General features: G+C 41.5%; 1 protein-coding gene across 1 annotated transcript in view; it reads right to left on the bottom strand.

Annotated features, from left to right (window-relative positions):
- Nucleotides 1-15,643, bottom strand: part of lancl1 (LanC like 1) — a 50,794-nt gene extending 35,151 nt beyond the window's left edge. The window contains exons 1-2 of the mRNA XM_033024207.1: nucleotides 15,392-15,643; nucleotides 8,487-8,604 (exon numbers count right to left, since the gene is read on the bottom strand). Coding sequence (XP_032880098.1) covers nucleotides 8,487-8,604; nucleotides 15,392-15,475 — 202 coding nt within the window. The 5' untranslated portion in view covers nucleotides 15,476-15,643. The remainder of the gene's footprint in view (nucleotides 1-8,486; nucleotides 8,605-15,391) is intronic.
- Between the last annotated feature and the right edge of the window lie 256 nt (nucleotides 15,644-15,899).

Raw genomic sequence — 15,899 nt, 5'->3', positions numbered from 1 at the left:
TCAGCATTTAACACAATCATCCCCTCCAAACTGGTTACCAAACTCGCAGAACTGGGTCTCTGCGCATCCCTCTGCAACTGGATCCTCGACTTCCTCGTCCACAGACCACAGTCTGTTCGTATTGGTAGAAATGTGTCAGCCTCGATAACAATCAGCACGGGAGCACCTCAAGGCTGCGTGCTCAGCCCCCTGCTGTACTCACTCTATACCCATGACTGCGTAGCGAACCACAGTGCAAACTCCATCATCAAGTTCGCTGACGACACCACTATTGTGGGGCGTATCACTGATGGGGATGAGTCAGAGTACAGAAGAGAGATCGAGCAACTGTCCATATGGTGTCAGCGCAATAACCTGGCCCTCAACACCAGCAAAACCAAGGAACTGATTGTGGACTTTGGAAGGAGCAGGAGGGGGACCCACAGCCCCATTTATATCAACGGGTCGATGGTTGAAAGGGTCAAGAACTTCAAATTCCTGGGCGTGCACATCTCTGAAGATCTTTCCTGGTCCGAGAACACTAACGCAATTATCAAAAAAGCTCATCAGCGCCTCTACTTCCTGAGAAGATTACGGAGAGTCGGATTGTCAAGGAAGACTCTCTCTAACTTCTACAGGTGCACAGTCGAGAGCATGCTGACCGGTTGCATCGTGGCTTGGTTCGGCAATTTGAGCGCCCTGGAGAGGAAAAGACTACAAAAAGTAGTAAACACTGCCCAGTCCATCATCGTCTCTGACCTTCCTTCCATCGAGGAGATTTATCGCAGTCGCTGCCTCAAAAAGGCTGGCAGTATCATCAAAGACCCACACCATCCTGGCCACACACTCATCTCCCTGCTACCTTCAGGTAAAAGGTACAGGAGCCTGAAGACTGCAACAAGCAGGTTCAGGAATAGCTACTTCCCCTCAGCCATCAGGCTATTAAACCTGGCTCAGACAAAACTCTGATTATTAACAACCACTTTCTGTTATTTGCACTTTACCAGTTTATTTATTCATGTGTGTATATATTTATATCATGGTATATGGACACATTTATCTGTTTTGTAGTAAATGCCTACTATTTTCTGTGTGCTTAAGCAAAGCAAGAATTTCATTGTCCTATACAGGGACACATGACAATAAACTCACTTGAACTTGAGTCAGGCAAAACGAGCTCAGCCAAAGCAACAAAAGGAGTTTTGAAGGGAACAGTTCAGAAGAGGATAGGAGAACGGTTCGGAAAAAGGTTGAAAGGAAGGAGGATAAAATAATACTGAAATTCAGAAAGAAAGATGAGCATGTCAATTTAAGTCCGATAGCTTTATCTAGGGAGCTAAAGAAGAAGGTAGGAGAGGTGAAAACAGCAAAGATTTTGAGAGACGGGAACTTGTTAATAATATGTAAAACGGAGGAGCAGAAAAATAAGGCTCTGAAGATTGAAAGTGTTTGCAAGGAGATGGTCAGTGAAAGAAAGACTCTGGGTGAGAGTAGAGTGACAAGGGGAGTAATAACAGGTATTCCTGTAGATGAAGACCTGGAGAAACTCAAACGGAGTATTTTTGGTGGCCAGGTGAGTGTAGCTAAGAGATTGTTAAGGACAGTGGAGGGTAAGAGTGTAGAGAGCTTGTCTGTGCTTCTGGAGTTTCAGCAGTCTGAACTAACAGTAAAAGTGAGAATCGGATGCATGAGCTTTCCAGTGAGGCCTTATATCCCTCCACCGCTCCGATGTTATAAATGCCAGAGGTATGGACATATAGCAGCGGTGTGTAAGGGGAAGCAGAGGTGTCCCAAGTGTGGAGGAGAGCACAGATTTGAAGAGTGCAGAGAAAATATGCAGGATAAATGCTGCAATTGCGGAGGACCGCACAGGGTAACGTATAGGGGATGTGAAGTCAGGAAGAGGGCTGTGGAGATTCAGCAAGTGAAAACAGTAAGTAACATAAGCTACTCAGAGGCAGTGAAGAAGGTGCAAGGACAAAGGGAAAGAGTGGATATTAATGGGAGAGAGAATCATTCGTTTTTGAGATCAGAGGAAAGTCAAGCAGTCAAAACTCACACAGAACTGACAGCTGATAAGCTTATTGTTTTCATTGCATATGTAATCAACTGTACTGATCAGGTTAAACACAAAACAGAAAAAATAAAAATCATTGGTAAGGGAGCAGAGAAGTTTTTGGGTTTAAAAGAAGTATCATGGGAGAGTATCAATAAAAAGCTTGAAGCAGATGGAAGGCAGGAAGGTTCTGGTGATAGGCCAACTTGATTATATTACAATGGAACGCAAGGAGCATAATAGCAAATGGACAAGAGTTTAAAGGATTCATTAAAGTTAAATAAGAAACCAGAACTCATATGTATTCAAGAAACCTGGCTTAAGCCTTCATTAGACTTTATCATCAAAGGTTATGATAGTATCCCTAGAGATAGGGGGGAGGGGAGTGGAGGGGGGTGTGTAATATTTATAAAGCAAGGAATACAGTATAGATTGTTGGTGAAAGGAACAGAATTAGAATATTTAGTGGTTGAAATTTGGACAAGAGAAGGTAAGGTTAAAATTGTTAATTTTTATAATCCGTGTAAAAGGCTTTCAATGGAGTTGATGGATGAACTTGCTGGGTATTTAGGGGGGAAAGTTATATGTTGTGGAGATTTTAATGCTCATAGCACGTTGTGGGATGATTCTAATGATGAAAATGGGATGGTGATTGAGGATTTAATGGAGAATAAAACGTTGTGTGTCTTAATGATGGAAGTGGGACACGAATCAACATCAGAACAGGGTCAGAATCAGCCATAGACCTCACACTAGTGTCAGACTCATTGGCGGGTGTTTGTTCATGGGAAGTAATTCGAAGAACAACGGTAGGAAGTGACCACTACCCGATAGAAATAGTAGTCGGAGTGAGTTTAGAGGAGTATAATGCAGAGAGAATACAGGTGGTCTTTTAGTGGTGCTGATTGGGAGAAGTTTAAGATTATTAGTGATCAAGAAATGGAGAAAATTGATATTTATGAAGATGTGGATAATTTAAATATTTCTGTTTGTGAAGCCATTTTAGAGGCAGCAACGAAGTCCATTAAGAAGAAAGGAGGTAAGCACAACAAGAAGAGTGTACCATGGTGGACTAAGGAGTGTGACAAAGCAATTAAGTGTCGAAATAAAGCTTTTAAAATTTTGAAAAGAAATCACAATTTTCAGAATCTATTGAATACAAAAGGTTGCAAGCAAGTGTAAGAAGAGTAATAAAAAATGCAAAGAGGGAATTTTGGAGGACATTTTGTAACTCAGTGGGAAGGGAGACAAAAGTAGGTCAAGTTTGGGGAATGATAAGGAGAATGAAAGGAATTAAAAGAGAATACAAATATCCAATCCTAACTGACGGTGAAATTACAGCAGTGAAAGATGAAGAGAAAGCAGAGATGTTGGCAAAATCTTTTGCTAAAATTCACAGTTCAGACAATGTTAGTGAAGAAGGAAGAAAAAGAAAAGAAAATACCATAGCAGAGAATATAGTTAATACGACATGAGGAAGACACTAACGATGTACTCAACAAACCATTCACAAAGACAGAATTCAACCGAGCTCTTAGAAAAACCAAGATGTCAGCACCAGGTAAAGATCAGATTTGTTACACCATGTTAAACCATCTCAGTGAAACATCCAAGGATTTTTTGTTAGAATTTTATAATAAAGTGTGGGAGGGTGGGAAATTACCGCAAAGCTGGAAGGAGGCAGTAGTAATCCCAATAGGAAAGCCAGGTAAAGATCTGACAAACCCAGGGAATTATAGGCCTATTGCGTCAACATCCAACATATGTAAAGTAATGGAAAAAATGGTAAATGAAAGGTTAACATATTATGTAGAAAATAAAGGATATTTATCCAATTACCAGAGTGGTTTTAGGAAGGGGAGAAACACCATGGATTCAGCTATATGTTTAGAACATGAAATTAGGAGAGCACAAATTAACAGAGAAAGTGTAGTAGCTGTATTTTTTGATATTGGGAAAGCATATGATATGATGTGGGGAGAAGGGTTATTAGTGAAACTAGGTAAGTTGGGGATTAAAGGTCGTATATTTAAATGGATTAAGGATTTTTTATTTGGGAGGTCAATACAAGTACGAGTTGGAAATCAATACTCAGGAACATTAGATATTGAAAATGGAACACCTCAAGGGAGCATAATAAGTCCTTTACTATTTTTAGTAACGATAAATGATGTATATGAAGAAATTGTAAATGAAATGGGAGTTTCACTGTTTGCGGATGATGGGGCAATCTGGAAAAGGGGGAGAAATGTGAAGTTTATTGTGCAGAAACTACAGAGGGCTATAATAAAGGTACAAGAGTGGTCATATAAATGGGGATTCAAATTTTCTGTGGAAAAAACAAAGATAATGTTTTTTACTAGGAAGAAAATTGGTAGTGAGGTAAAACTAAAATTATATAACCAGGAATTGGAGAGAGTAAAATACTATAAATTTTTAGGTTTATGGTTTGATGAGAGGATTACATGGATGGTTCATATTCAGAAAGTAGTGGACAAATGTAAGAAGATACTTAATATAATGAGATGTTTAGTTGGATGTGATTGGAGGGCAGATAGAACAGCTTTGAAGGCTATATACACTGGGTTAATTAGATCTGTGTTAGTTTATGGGTCCGCATCAAGTACTTCTCTTAAGAAAATAGACAACATTCAATATCAGGCATTGAGAATATGTACAGGTGCAATAAAAACAACTCCAACAGCAGCATTACAGGTTGAAATGGGGGAGATGCCTCTAGAGATGAGAAGGATACAGCTTTCATTGAATTACTGGATTAACCTACAGGGCCACAGTCAAGAACACCCAGCACAAGTTACTGTCAAACCATGCTGGGAAAAGGAGAGAAGGGAAAGAAAAAGTTTTGGATGGACAGTGACCCAGAGAGCATTACAAATCAGCATAGCACAATTAAATGTGGTTCCATCGGTTCCATTACCTTCAATTCCACCTTGGATACTTTCAGATGCAACAGTAGACTTTACAATATTAGAACAGAAAAACAAGGATAAACAACGTATGTATAATTCATTCATCATACAGGAATACATTGACAGATACTACAGCTTTGTCCAAATTTATTGCATCAAAAGATTCAGTAGATAAAGTAGGAGTAGCATTTATTGTACCAGAATTTCACATCAAAGTAGGGAAGAGGATCAATAATGAGGTCTCAGTATACACAGGTGAAATGATTGCAATATTGTTAGCGGTACAGTGGGTCGAGGATACCAGGCCTTTAAGGACAGTTATTTGTTCAGATTCAAGTTTAGCAATAAAGAGTTTACAGCACAGCCATTCAAACAGTAGACCATATATTTTGATTGAAATACAACAAACACTATTCAGAATTCAAATGATGGGGCTTACCGTCATATTTTTATGGGTACCAGCATACATTGGCATTAGCGGAAACGAAATGGCAGATAAGGTTGCAAAAGTGGTAACAAAAAGAAGTAAGATTGATTTAAGTATTAACATAGGTAAAACTGAAATCAAAGACATTATTAAGCAAAGACTGAAGGAAAGATGGCAAAAGCAATGGGAGGAAGAGCGGAAAGGACGGTGGTTCTACAGAGTCCAGAGGAAAGTGGGAGAAATGAGATGTGCAGGAAAAAACAGAAAAGAGGAGACAGTAATTTCAAGAATCAGATTTGGACACACTGGTCTGAACAGTACACTTTTTATAATAGGCAAGCATAATACAGGCAGATGTGAATACTGTGGGCAAGAAGAGACAATAGAGCATGTCATTATACATTGTGAGAGGTATGAGGAAGAAAGAAGACAAATGAGTGAACGATTCAGAAAAGAAAAAGTGCAATTTGATTTAATAGATATTTTACAAAATAATTCATATAAGTGCTATCAAATCCTATTGTTTTTTCTCAGGGTAACCAATTTGTTCGGAAAGATATAGGTTATTAGTATATAAGTTATAATGTTATTTGATCCACACTCCATACCAGTTGGTGGCGGTAATGCACTAAAAAGTTGTTTGCCAACCGCCAAAAAAAACTACATAGAAGTAGAAGAAGAAGAAGAGCACTGAATGCAAGACACAAGACTGAAAGAAATGCAACTGAACACTGGAAGGACTGTTGGGTCACTGGATGGTGGGAAGGGAAGAGAAGACATGAAAGGATGGGTATTGCAAAACAAACAGTCCATTCAGAATGCTAAAAGTGGATGTAAGAGGAAGATTTATGTGGCAGTGGAATTGTGAAGGATAATCCATTGAATGTAGAGGCTAGTGTGTTTGTGGGAGGGGGAATGCGAGCACCAGGAAAACAGTATTATTTCTCTGTCCATCTATCCAGAATAGGGGGTGAAAGCAGAACAAGAAATTGATGAAATGTAGTCAAGGGCTTAATTAATTATGGTTATAGTCCTATACCATGGAAATAGACCATACAGCCCCACAAGTCTACACATACCAGTAGGATTCTATCCTTATAAATCCTTTTCCCCAGCACTTGCTCTGTAGCCTTCTGTGACTGTGGTGATTAGAGTGCTCATCTAGCCACTTCTTAAATGCTGACAATGGCACAGGACCCTCTACTCTCTTCAATCTGACAGTACATTCCAGATATCATTACCCTCTGGGTGAAAAAGGGTCAAAATATTTCTCCTCTATCAAAATTCCCTCTAAGTCTCTTCCCACTAATCCTAAATTTATGTCCTCGAGTTTTATCAACTTCCATTATTAGTCACAGCATGGAAACAGGCCCATCTATGTTGTTAAGGGTGCTTACATTAACATATTTTTGCTTTTATTTTGGGGTAGTAGCAAACAGATAAAACACCAAATAAGTTAACTAATTCAGTATTTCCACCATGCAAACAAACACAGTAACTAATTGACTACTAGCAAATAGTTAATGATCTACATAACTGAACATTAGTGTCCTGTTTTTTAAAAAACAATTCCTATACTTGAAATTATCTATTAAAGGTCTTGTAAATCTAGTGCGTAACCATTGTTTGGTGAATGGCTGTTAATTAATGTCATCACAAACCAATTCCAAGGTTATCAGAAATACAGATAAGAACTAATCACATGCTATTCTTCCATAACTTTTAGGGTTATCTGAAACCTACGTATAACAAATAATAATGACACAAACAGTTCTCAACACTGGATCAAACTGCAGTACCTTCCAACGTCCTCTTACGTCCATTCCTATTGACCACTGTCCTAACCAAGGCCACTGCTAGTTACCAGTACTTTTCCATATAAACACAATCAATAAAATATCAAAGTCAGCAACTCTAATGAAACACTAGAGCAAACAGCAATGTGGACAAATAAATTGCGATGTTCCTAAATGAATGTACTATACTTGAAAATCAATTCTGGAAAATTTCCATATTCAGTTGAGTTGTACACAGCAATGCCCATCCATTTTCAGCTGCAGTGTACCCAAGCAGTAAAGCAACAGCAAGCTTACATGTCTTTATTTCCCTACTATTTAACTTTTAACTCTTATTTGTTCGAGTAGGATTCCATTATCCATCTTACTTTGTACAAATGTATATTATTAACCCCACTGGAACATCTTGATTGGCGACAATATTCCTTACAGGTGAGCATTCAAAGGCGATTTGACTTTATTGACTTTATATCAGAACTATTTCACTTTCTAAATTAGTCTGCCTTCAGATAGAAACACATCTAAATGTCTCTTGATATACGTACACCAAGATCTATGTTCAGGGTAAAATCCCATAAGGTAGCACACTACTAATCAGGAATACTCATCAGCTAATGTAAAGTTCAAGTTTTAAAAATAAACTAACATAGATTTATAAAATACCTTTCACAATCTCAGGATATACCAAATCCCTTAACTAAGCAATGAAAATACTTTTGAAGGATGGTCGTTGTGACATAGGAAATACAGCAGCCAATTTACATGCAGCAATAATAATAAACAATAGTAAGCACTGTGAGATGTTGACTGTGTACTTCATTATTGGTGAGGACTCAAGGGGTGTGTCATTTCCCTCATTCAAAACAGTGCACTTGAGAAAATGCCATAATATCTCATCTGGAAGGGACAAATAATGCAGTATTCACAGTAATGCATGGCCATGCATATTTTTAATGTCTGTGTTCAAACCTTTGAAAAGCAACCTGGACCTTTGACTCGGGAGACTATCGACTAACCATAGCTGGCAAAAAACAGTTTACTCCAGAAGAAATAAAAAAATGAAGATACAGATTTTTTTCAAAACCTTTATGCAATCAGACTTGATTTGAATAGACGAGAGTGTCAACAAAAACAGAAGATTGTAGACAGAAGACAGCAGAACCTTTTGCATTATATGGGTCTGATTGAATTCATGATAGTTTCTCATTTCTAAAATTACATGTTCCCACGTTTTTGCATCTTTTTTGATAACACAATTTATCTGTTTATTCTTTTCAGATATTCAGTGCTCACAGTACCTGTCCAACCCACGTAGATGCTGCAATCAGTTCGATCAGCTTTTACAAGCCCATTTTCCATATGCTGCAGCAAATCACTGATCTTGCTCTTTAGATGCTGAATGAAGCCACTTGTTAACTGTAACAAATTAATAGAAGATATTTTCATAGACAAGATTGCTAGAATTGAAAAAAAACTATGTTAATGGTTCTTGAGAAACAGTGTCAATATGTCTTATCACTCTCCATAGCCTATAATGGGCGTCCCAGTCTCTACGCTTCATGTAACAGCCACATATCTGAACAACCATTTTCCAACTGACCCTTCATCACCTCGCAGCTCTTTTCACTGTGCATTTCACTTTCCTGTATAGCTGAGACCAGGCTCCAGTCTTCCTGTGACCTTCACTACCCCCCTCTCAGCTTGGTCTAGTGAAGAACACTTTCAACAATGGAAGTAGTCAGTGACGGGCCCCTGACCGAACTGACCATTGGTGCAAATCTGCGATGACTAGTCAACATACAAATCTGAATACACCATCGGTTCCAAGCCATATTGTCTCTCGGTATTATTCAAAGCCCTATGCATTAAAACATTTTCTTTTAAATGTCGAGGTTGGAATAAGAGTAGAGCACCAAACTGCACAAGTTCCTGGACACAGAGATGTAATAAATGATCCGTTGGTTTTTAAAAGGAAAATAGCAATAAGATTAATCTCTTACAATAACTTTTTTAATGTATTACTTTATGTGATGCCATTTGGCAACGTGTGTGATAGTTTGGTTCACTTTCCAAAGAACGGCCCCTTTTTGGTTACTTCTAAAAAAGCAGACACAATCTTAAAGACACAATCTCCCAGGTACAAAGAAGTACATGGGAGATTTTGATTATATGATAATTCCAAATTAGCCCCTGCCTATCCAAATGGATATGTATCTTATCCCTAGAATTCACTGCAGTAAATTGCCTACCATAGATGTTAGGCTCACTAGTCTATAGTTCCCAGGCATTTCCTTGTAGCCCTTCTTAAATCGAGGCACAGCATTAACATCATCCACTCTTCCGACCCTCATCCATGACTAATGATAATTCATATATCTCAGCCAGGGCACCTGCAAATTCTTTTCTAGTTTCCCACAATGTCCTTGGATATTATCTGATCGGCCCCAGATATTTATCTCTACCTTCATATTTTTAGGATGTTCAGCACCTCCTCAACCATAATACAGACTGTCCTCAAGACATTTCCATTAACTGTTCCAAGTTCCCCAGTCTCCATGTCTTTCTCCACGGTAAAAACTCACTGAGAGCTAAATGCTTTGGTTTCTGAGGGACTCTATTCTCTCTGGTTACCCTCTTTCCCTTAATGTATTTATACAATCTCTTTGGATGCCAGAGCCATCTCCTGCCCCTTTTTTGCCCCCGCTCCCTCATTTCCTTCTTCAGAATGCTTCTGTTCCCAAATGTCCTCCAACAATACATGGAATAATCAAAGGTTATTACATGTCTCTGGACATTGGAAGTGCAGGAATAGAGGGACATGAATCATGTGCAGGCAGATGAGATCAGTTCAGCAAGGCATCCTATTCAAACATTATGGGTCGTAGGGCCCATTCCTGAGCTGTACTGTTCCATGTCCCCATCTTCTTTCATGTCCATCATCTATGTTTCAAATGTTCAGCCAGGCTCTTGCACAGTGGACAGCCTTCTCGTTTGCCACCACTAGATGTTCCAGGCAGTATTGTTCACCAAGATGTGGGCATCGTAGTAGGTGTGACATGGTTTGGACAGATGTTCCACATTCACATTCTGTGTCTGCTGCATCTGCATAGCCCCATTTGCTCATATTGGTCTTGCAACGGCCCACCCCTGTACAAAGCCTATTGAGGGAATTCCAGGTCTTCCAGTCACACCAGTGAACGGGTGGTAGCTGTTCCTTGGTTGGGATTTGCATCTTTACGTGGTGGTGATTTTCACTGTGTTTCTTTTGACCCACAAGGCTAGTCTGGTTGCTTGAGGAGACTGACAGTGGCTGAACTGTGTGAAGGAAGCTCGTTCTCGACCCGCCGTTTTGGGGCTGGTTCTGGGAGTGACAGGAATGGTGGATGCCCCCAACTTGCCTACTACGTTCAGTTCTACCGGCAACTGATCTGCGGATTCCTGGTGGAGCAATACCAGCCAAGACATGCAAGGTATCCACATCCGTTGGTTTTAGACAGCCTGTGATGCATCTATGTGACGAATAAACTTGACTTGACTTGAGTCTTTTACCTTACACTTGAATGCAATATTTATGCTTTAAATTAGATTAAGTATGAATAAGGTTAGGCTAAATTACATTCCTAATTACATTCCACAGTAGAGCCATGCTCTGATCAACAGTTGCAGCACATGAATGACTATATTCATGAATGGAAATCAGATTATAATTCAAAACCGAGAAACAAGGCAAGAGTCGCTTCCATCACTGTTCTGCACAAATAAATCAATCAACCTTACCCTTTGACTATAGAAACAAGACAAAAATAATGCCACATATTCAATCGTATATGGTTCAATGAAATTAAGATATATGTAAAACATATAAACCAGTTCCATCCTACATGCAAGGGACAATTTACAGAAGCCAATTAACCTACAAACCTGCACTTCTTTCGGATGTGGGAGAAAACGGAATATCCAGAGAAAACCCATGTGGTAGTAAGGCAGCAACTCTACCGCTGCGCCTCCCCGTTAAATTATTTTTTCTGTAAAATATTTATAATGGTGTCACGTCAATAAAGATGAACACATGATTCTGATTTCTTAGTTGGATAACACACATCTCCAGTCATTGTGTTTTATGGCTGGTTTCCTACCTCTTCAGTCTGAAGGTCTCGACCCGAAACATCACCCATTCTTTCTCTCCAGAGATGCTGCCTGTCCTGCTGAGTTTTTCTAGTTTTTAGTGTCTCTCTTCAGTTTCAACCATCATCTGCAGTTCCTCCCTACACTCTTTGTTAAGCAAAACAGGTCCTATTCTCATTATATTATTCACCTCAACTAAGTTTTTTCTTCACCTCCGTTCCTGCAGAGAATACAATCCCAGTTATCAAATCTTTCTTCAAAGTGAAAAAAAAATTCCAGTCCTGCCAACATCTTCATAAATCGCCCCTGGATCCTCTCCAGAGCAATTGCACCGTTTCTACAATGTGTCATCGTCTTACAGCATGGAAACAGGCCCTTCATCCCAACTTGTTCATGCAGATCAAGATGCCCCATCTAAACTAGTCCCATTTATCCGCATTTGGCAATAAAAATCCCTTTAAACCCTGTGTGTGCCAGTGTACGTGTGTGAGAGTGTGTGAGTGAAGCAGCGACAATATCTGGAGTGAGCGGAGACTTGGCGATGCCCGGGGAGCGTTTCCCTCTCCCCCCCCCCCCCCCCACCCCTTTTCCCCCCTCCTGGGAATGTCGGCTGGCCCAGGTGCTCTGTGTCCAGCTGGGGTCTGGGGGAAGTGAGGGTCAGTGACCCAGGGGTCGGGCATTCGGAGCGGAGCCTTAGCCCGAGATTCATCCCACGACTCCGCAGGTGGCACCGCCGCCCCCACTCACCCGGTACGTTGCTGGCTCCGGGCCGGGGATAAAACTCCATGGGGTGTGGACAGAGCGGCCGATGGACATAGAGCCACTGGAAGTGAAGGTGGGAGGTGTGAGTGGTGCCTTATATATTCCCCTCGTGGTTTTTACTCACCTCTAAAACATTTTTTGCTTTATTTTGAACTTCCAGCATCTGCAGATTTTTGAGCGTGAAAAAATCTGTGATCAGCGTGAGAGCATGAGAATTTTGTGAAATGCGTGACTCTCAAGTCAAGTTAAGAGAGTTTATTGTCATGTGTCCCAGATAGGACAATGAAATTCTTGCTTGCTGCAGCACAACAGAGTATTGTAAACAAAAATACAGAACAGTTCAATATACACATAAATAAGCAGATAAAGTGCAATAGGCTGTTACAGTTCAGAGTCTGTTTGTTGGTGAGTTTAATAGCCTGATGGCTGTGGGGAAGAAGATGTTCCTGAACCTGGATGTAACAGATTTCAGGCTCCTGTATCTTCTGCCCGATGGTAGTGGAGAGATGAGTGCGTGGCCAGGATGGTGTGGGTCCTTGATGATATTAGGTGCCTTTTTGAGGCAGCGACTGCGATAGATCCATTCGATGGTGGGGAAGTCAGAGCCGATGATGGACTGGCGTTGGTTACAACTTTCTGCATCCTTTTCCGCTACTGGACCCTCAGGTTGCCGAACCAAGCCACAATGCAACCAGTCAGCATGCTCTCTACTGTGCTCCTGTAGAAGTTCGAGAGAGTCCTCTTTGATATGCCGACTCTCCGTAGTTTTCTCAGAAAGTAGAGGCGCTGATGTGCTTTCTTTATGATTGCATCAGTGCGCTGGGACCAGGAAAGATCTTCGGAAATGTGCACGCCCAGGAATTTGAAGTTCTTGACCCTTTTCACCATCGTCCTGTTGATGTAAATGGATTGTATGAATGTCAGCAAGGCCAGCTGACTTGAGGGAATCGATTGCTGTCTGAAGTTCCTTGCTGTTAAAGTACCAGGTTGACTCTCTATCACCCTGATGCAATAGACTCCTTTTGTGGCGCTTCTTGTGTGGTGGTTTGCTGTTCAGAAGCAGCTGGTGAGCAACCTGATCTGCTGTAACGTTAGAGTGCAGCATTGCCTTCTGGGGGTCGTTGTTTAGCTTCTTGATGGTTGACCAAGCTCTCTTACAGTTGTGTGTCATATCAACACTCTCAGTAAGTTCTTGCCAGGATTTCTGTCGTTCCTCTGATATTGCTACCATGCAACCGCCCAAAAGTTTATTGCTCCCCATAAACTAGGCTATAATCCTAATATTCCAACCTACTACCCCATACTTTGGACTTTTTCTCTGTAACGTAATGCGACAATGCTGCAACACTATTCTCTACTCCATTTTTTTTTCTCTTTGCAGAACTTGTTGTACTTTAGTGTTTATATACATAAGTGGTTTACTGTATCTTGGTGCATGTCACAATAAGAATAATAAACCAACCAACTTTGGATTCAACATCAATTTTTCACAGATCTGGCATTTTATTGTCGCTTTTGCCCCTGTCCCACTTAGGAAACCTGAACGGAAACCTCTGGAGACTTTGCGCCCCACCCAAGGTTTCCGTGCGGTTTCCGGAGGTTGCAGGTAGGGAGACTGACAAAAACCTCCAGGAACAGCACGGAAACCTTGGGTGGGGCTGAAGTCTCCAGAGGTTTCCATTCGGGTTTCCTAAGTGGGACAGGGGCATTATTGTGCAATTTGTATGTTGCGAAAAATCAATTTTTAACTCTTAATTCTCAGCTCCATCCTCCTCTCGCTCTCTGCAGTACAGAATGCCACAGTAGATCTTTTTTTCCCTTATGGCTATCAAACTGTACAACTCAACTCCTGCCCCTTCTGTCATTTCATTCAGTTCATTCCTAGGAGGAAGAAAGATTCCAAGGGGAGAAAGGGACGTCCATGGCTGACAAGGGACGTCAGGGACAGTATAAAAATTAAAGCGAAGAAGTACAACGTAGCAAAGATGAGCAGGAAGCAAGAGGATTGGGTAATGTTTGAAGAACACAGAAGATAACCAAAAAGACAATATGGGGAGAAAAGATGAGGTACGAAGGTAAGCTAGCCAAGAATATAAAGCAGGATAGTAAAAGCTTCTTTAGGTATGTGAAGAGGAAAAAATTAGTTAAGACCAAAGTTGGACCCTTGAAGACCGAAAAAGGTGAATTTATTATGGCGAACAAGGAAATGGCAGATGAGTTGAACAGGTACTTTGGATCTGTCTTCACTAAGGAGGACACAAACAATCTTCCAGATATAGTAGTGGCCAGAGGATCTGGGGTGACAGAGGAACTGAAGGAAATCCACATTAGGCATGAAATGGTGTTGGATAGACTGATGGGACTGAAGGCTGATAAAGCCCCAGGGCCTGATGGTTTGCATCCCAGGGTACTTAAGGAAGTGGCTCTAGAAATCGTGGATGCATTGGTGATAATTTTCCAATGTTCTATAGACTCAGGATCAGTTCCTGTGGATTGGAGGGTACCTAATGTTATCCCACTTTTTAAGAAAGGCGGGAGAGAAAATGGGAATCATAGACCAGTTAGCCTGACATCGGTGGTGGGGAAGATGCTGGAGTCAATTATAAAAGATGAGATAGCCGCACATTTGGATAGCAGTAACCGGATCGGTCCGAGTCAGCATGGATTTATGAGGGGGACTAATCTTCCGGAATATTTTGAAGATGTAATCAGAACCAGGGGCCACAGTTTAAGAATAAGGAGTAAGCCATTTAGAACGGAGACGAGGAAACACTTTTTCTCACAGAGAGTGGTGAGTCTGTGGAATTCTCTGCCTCAGAGGGCGGTGGAGACAGGTTCTCTGGATGCTTTCAAGAGAGCTAGATAGGGCTCTTAAAAATAACGGAGTCAGGGGATATGGGGAGAAGGCAGGAATGGGGTACTGATTGGGGATGATCAGCCATGATCACATTGAATGGCGGTGCTGGCTCGAAGGGCCGAATGGCCTACTCCTGCACCTATTGTCTATTGTCGTGGGGTAGATTGACTCCCCCCTCCTCAAATCATTGCACCTCCCCAATCCTTGTCACTTTAACCGTGCATCTTGTGTTTTATGACTGTTGGCAGTTAAATTTCTCTCCTGGGATAAATAAGGTTTAATCGTATTGCGTCCGCCTCCCCCCCCCCCTCTCCCCCCCCTACTTTCCTTCCTCCCTCTCTCTCTCTCTCTCCCTTCCCTCCTCCGCTCCCCCGCTCCCTCCCTCTCCCTCCCAGGGCCCCTTTTCATCCCCCCTCTTGCCACCGTTCTCTTTCCTATCTCCCCGCTTCTCGCACTCACATGTCCCGCGGAGTCGAACAACTTCTCCGTCGACACCGGGCCTTCATAGTCTGTGTAGGGGTTTTTAAAGGATCGCGAATCCATCCTTCCAGCAGCTTGCCGGTTTGACAGGATACTCGGTTCTACTCGAGCTCGGGGCTCGCAGCCGAACACTAGGCCTCGGTAACCACGGCAACCAGCTCCAACCGCCCAAAAGGCAACGACCCCAACGTGTCGATCACATCGACAGCTCTGCCCATCGCAGCGATAGACCAGCCCATTTGAAGGCGGAACCCGTCCACCGAAGATAGACACAAAATGCTGCAGTAACTCAGCGGGACAGACAGTATCTCTAGATAGAAGGAATGGGTGAGGGTTAAGGATGTTTATTTGCAAGCACAAGGAACTGCAATTGTGCAGGAAGGAACTGCAGATGCTGGTTTAAATCAAAGATAGACACAAAAAGCTGGAGTAATTCAGCGGGTCAAGCAGCATCTCTGGTACATTTCGAGTCGAGACCCTTCTTCAG

This window comes from Amblyraja radiata, chromosome 7, assembly GCF_010909765.2.
Source record: "Amblyraja radiata isolate CabotCenter1 chromosome 7, sAmbRad1.1.pri, whole genome shotgun sequence".
In the NCBI taxonomy this organism is placed as follows: Eukaryota; Metazoa; Chordata; class Chondrichthyes; order Rajiformes; family Rajidae; genus Amblyraja; species Amblyraja radiata.
The sequence above is the reverse complement of the archived record's forward strand: the minus strand, read 5'-3'. Positions and strand labels throughout refer to the sequence as shown.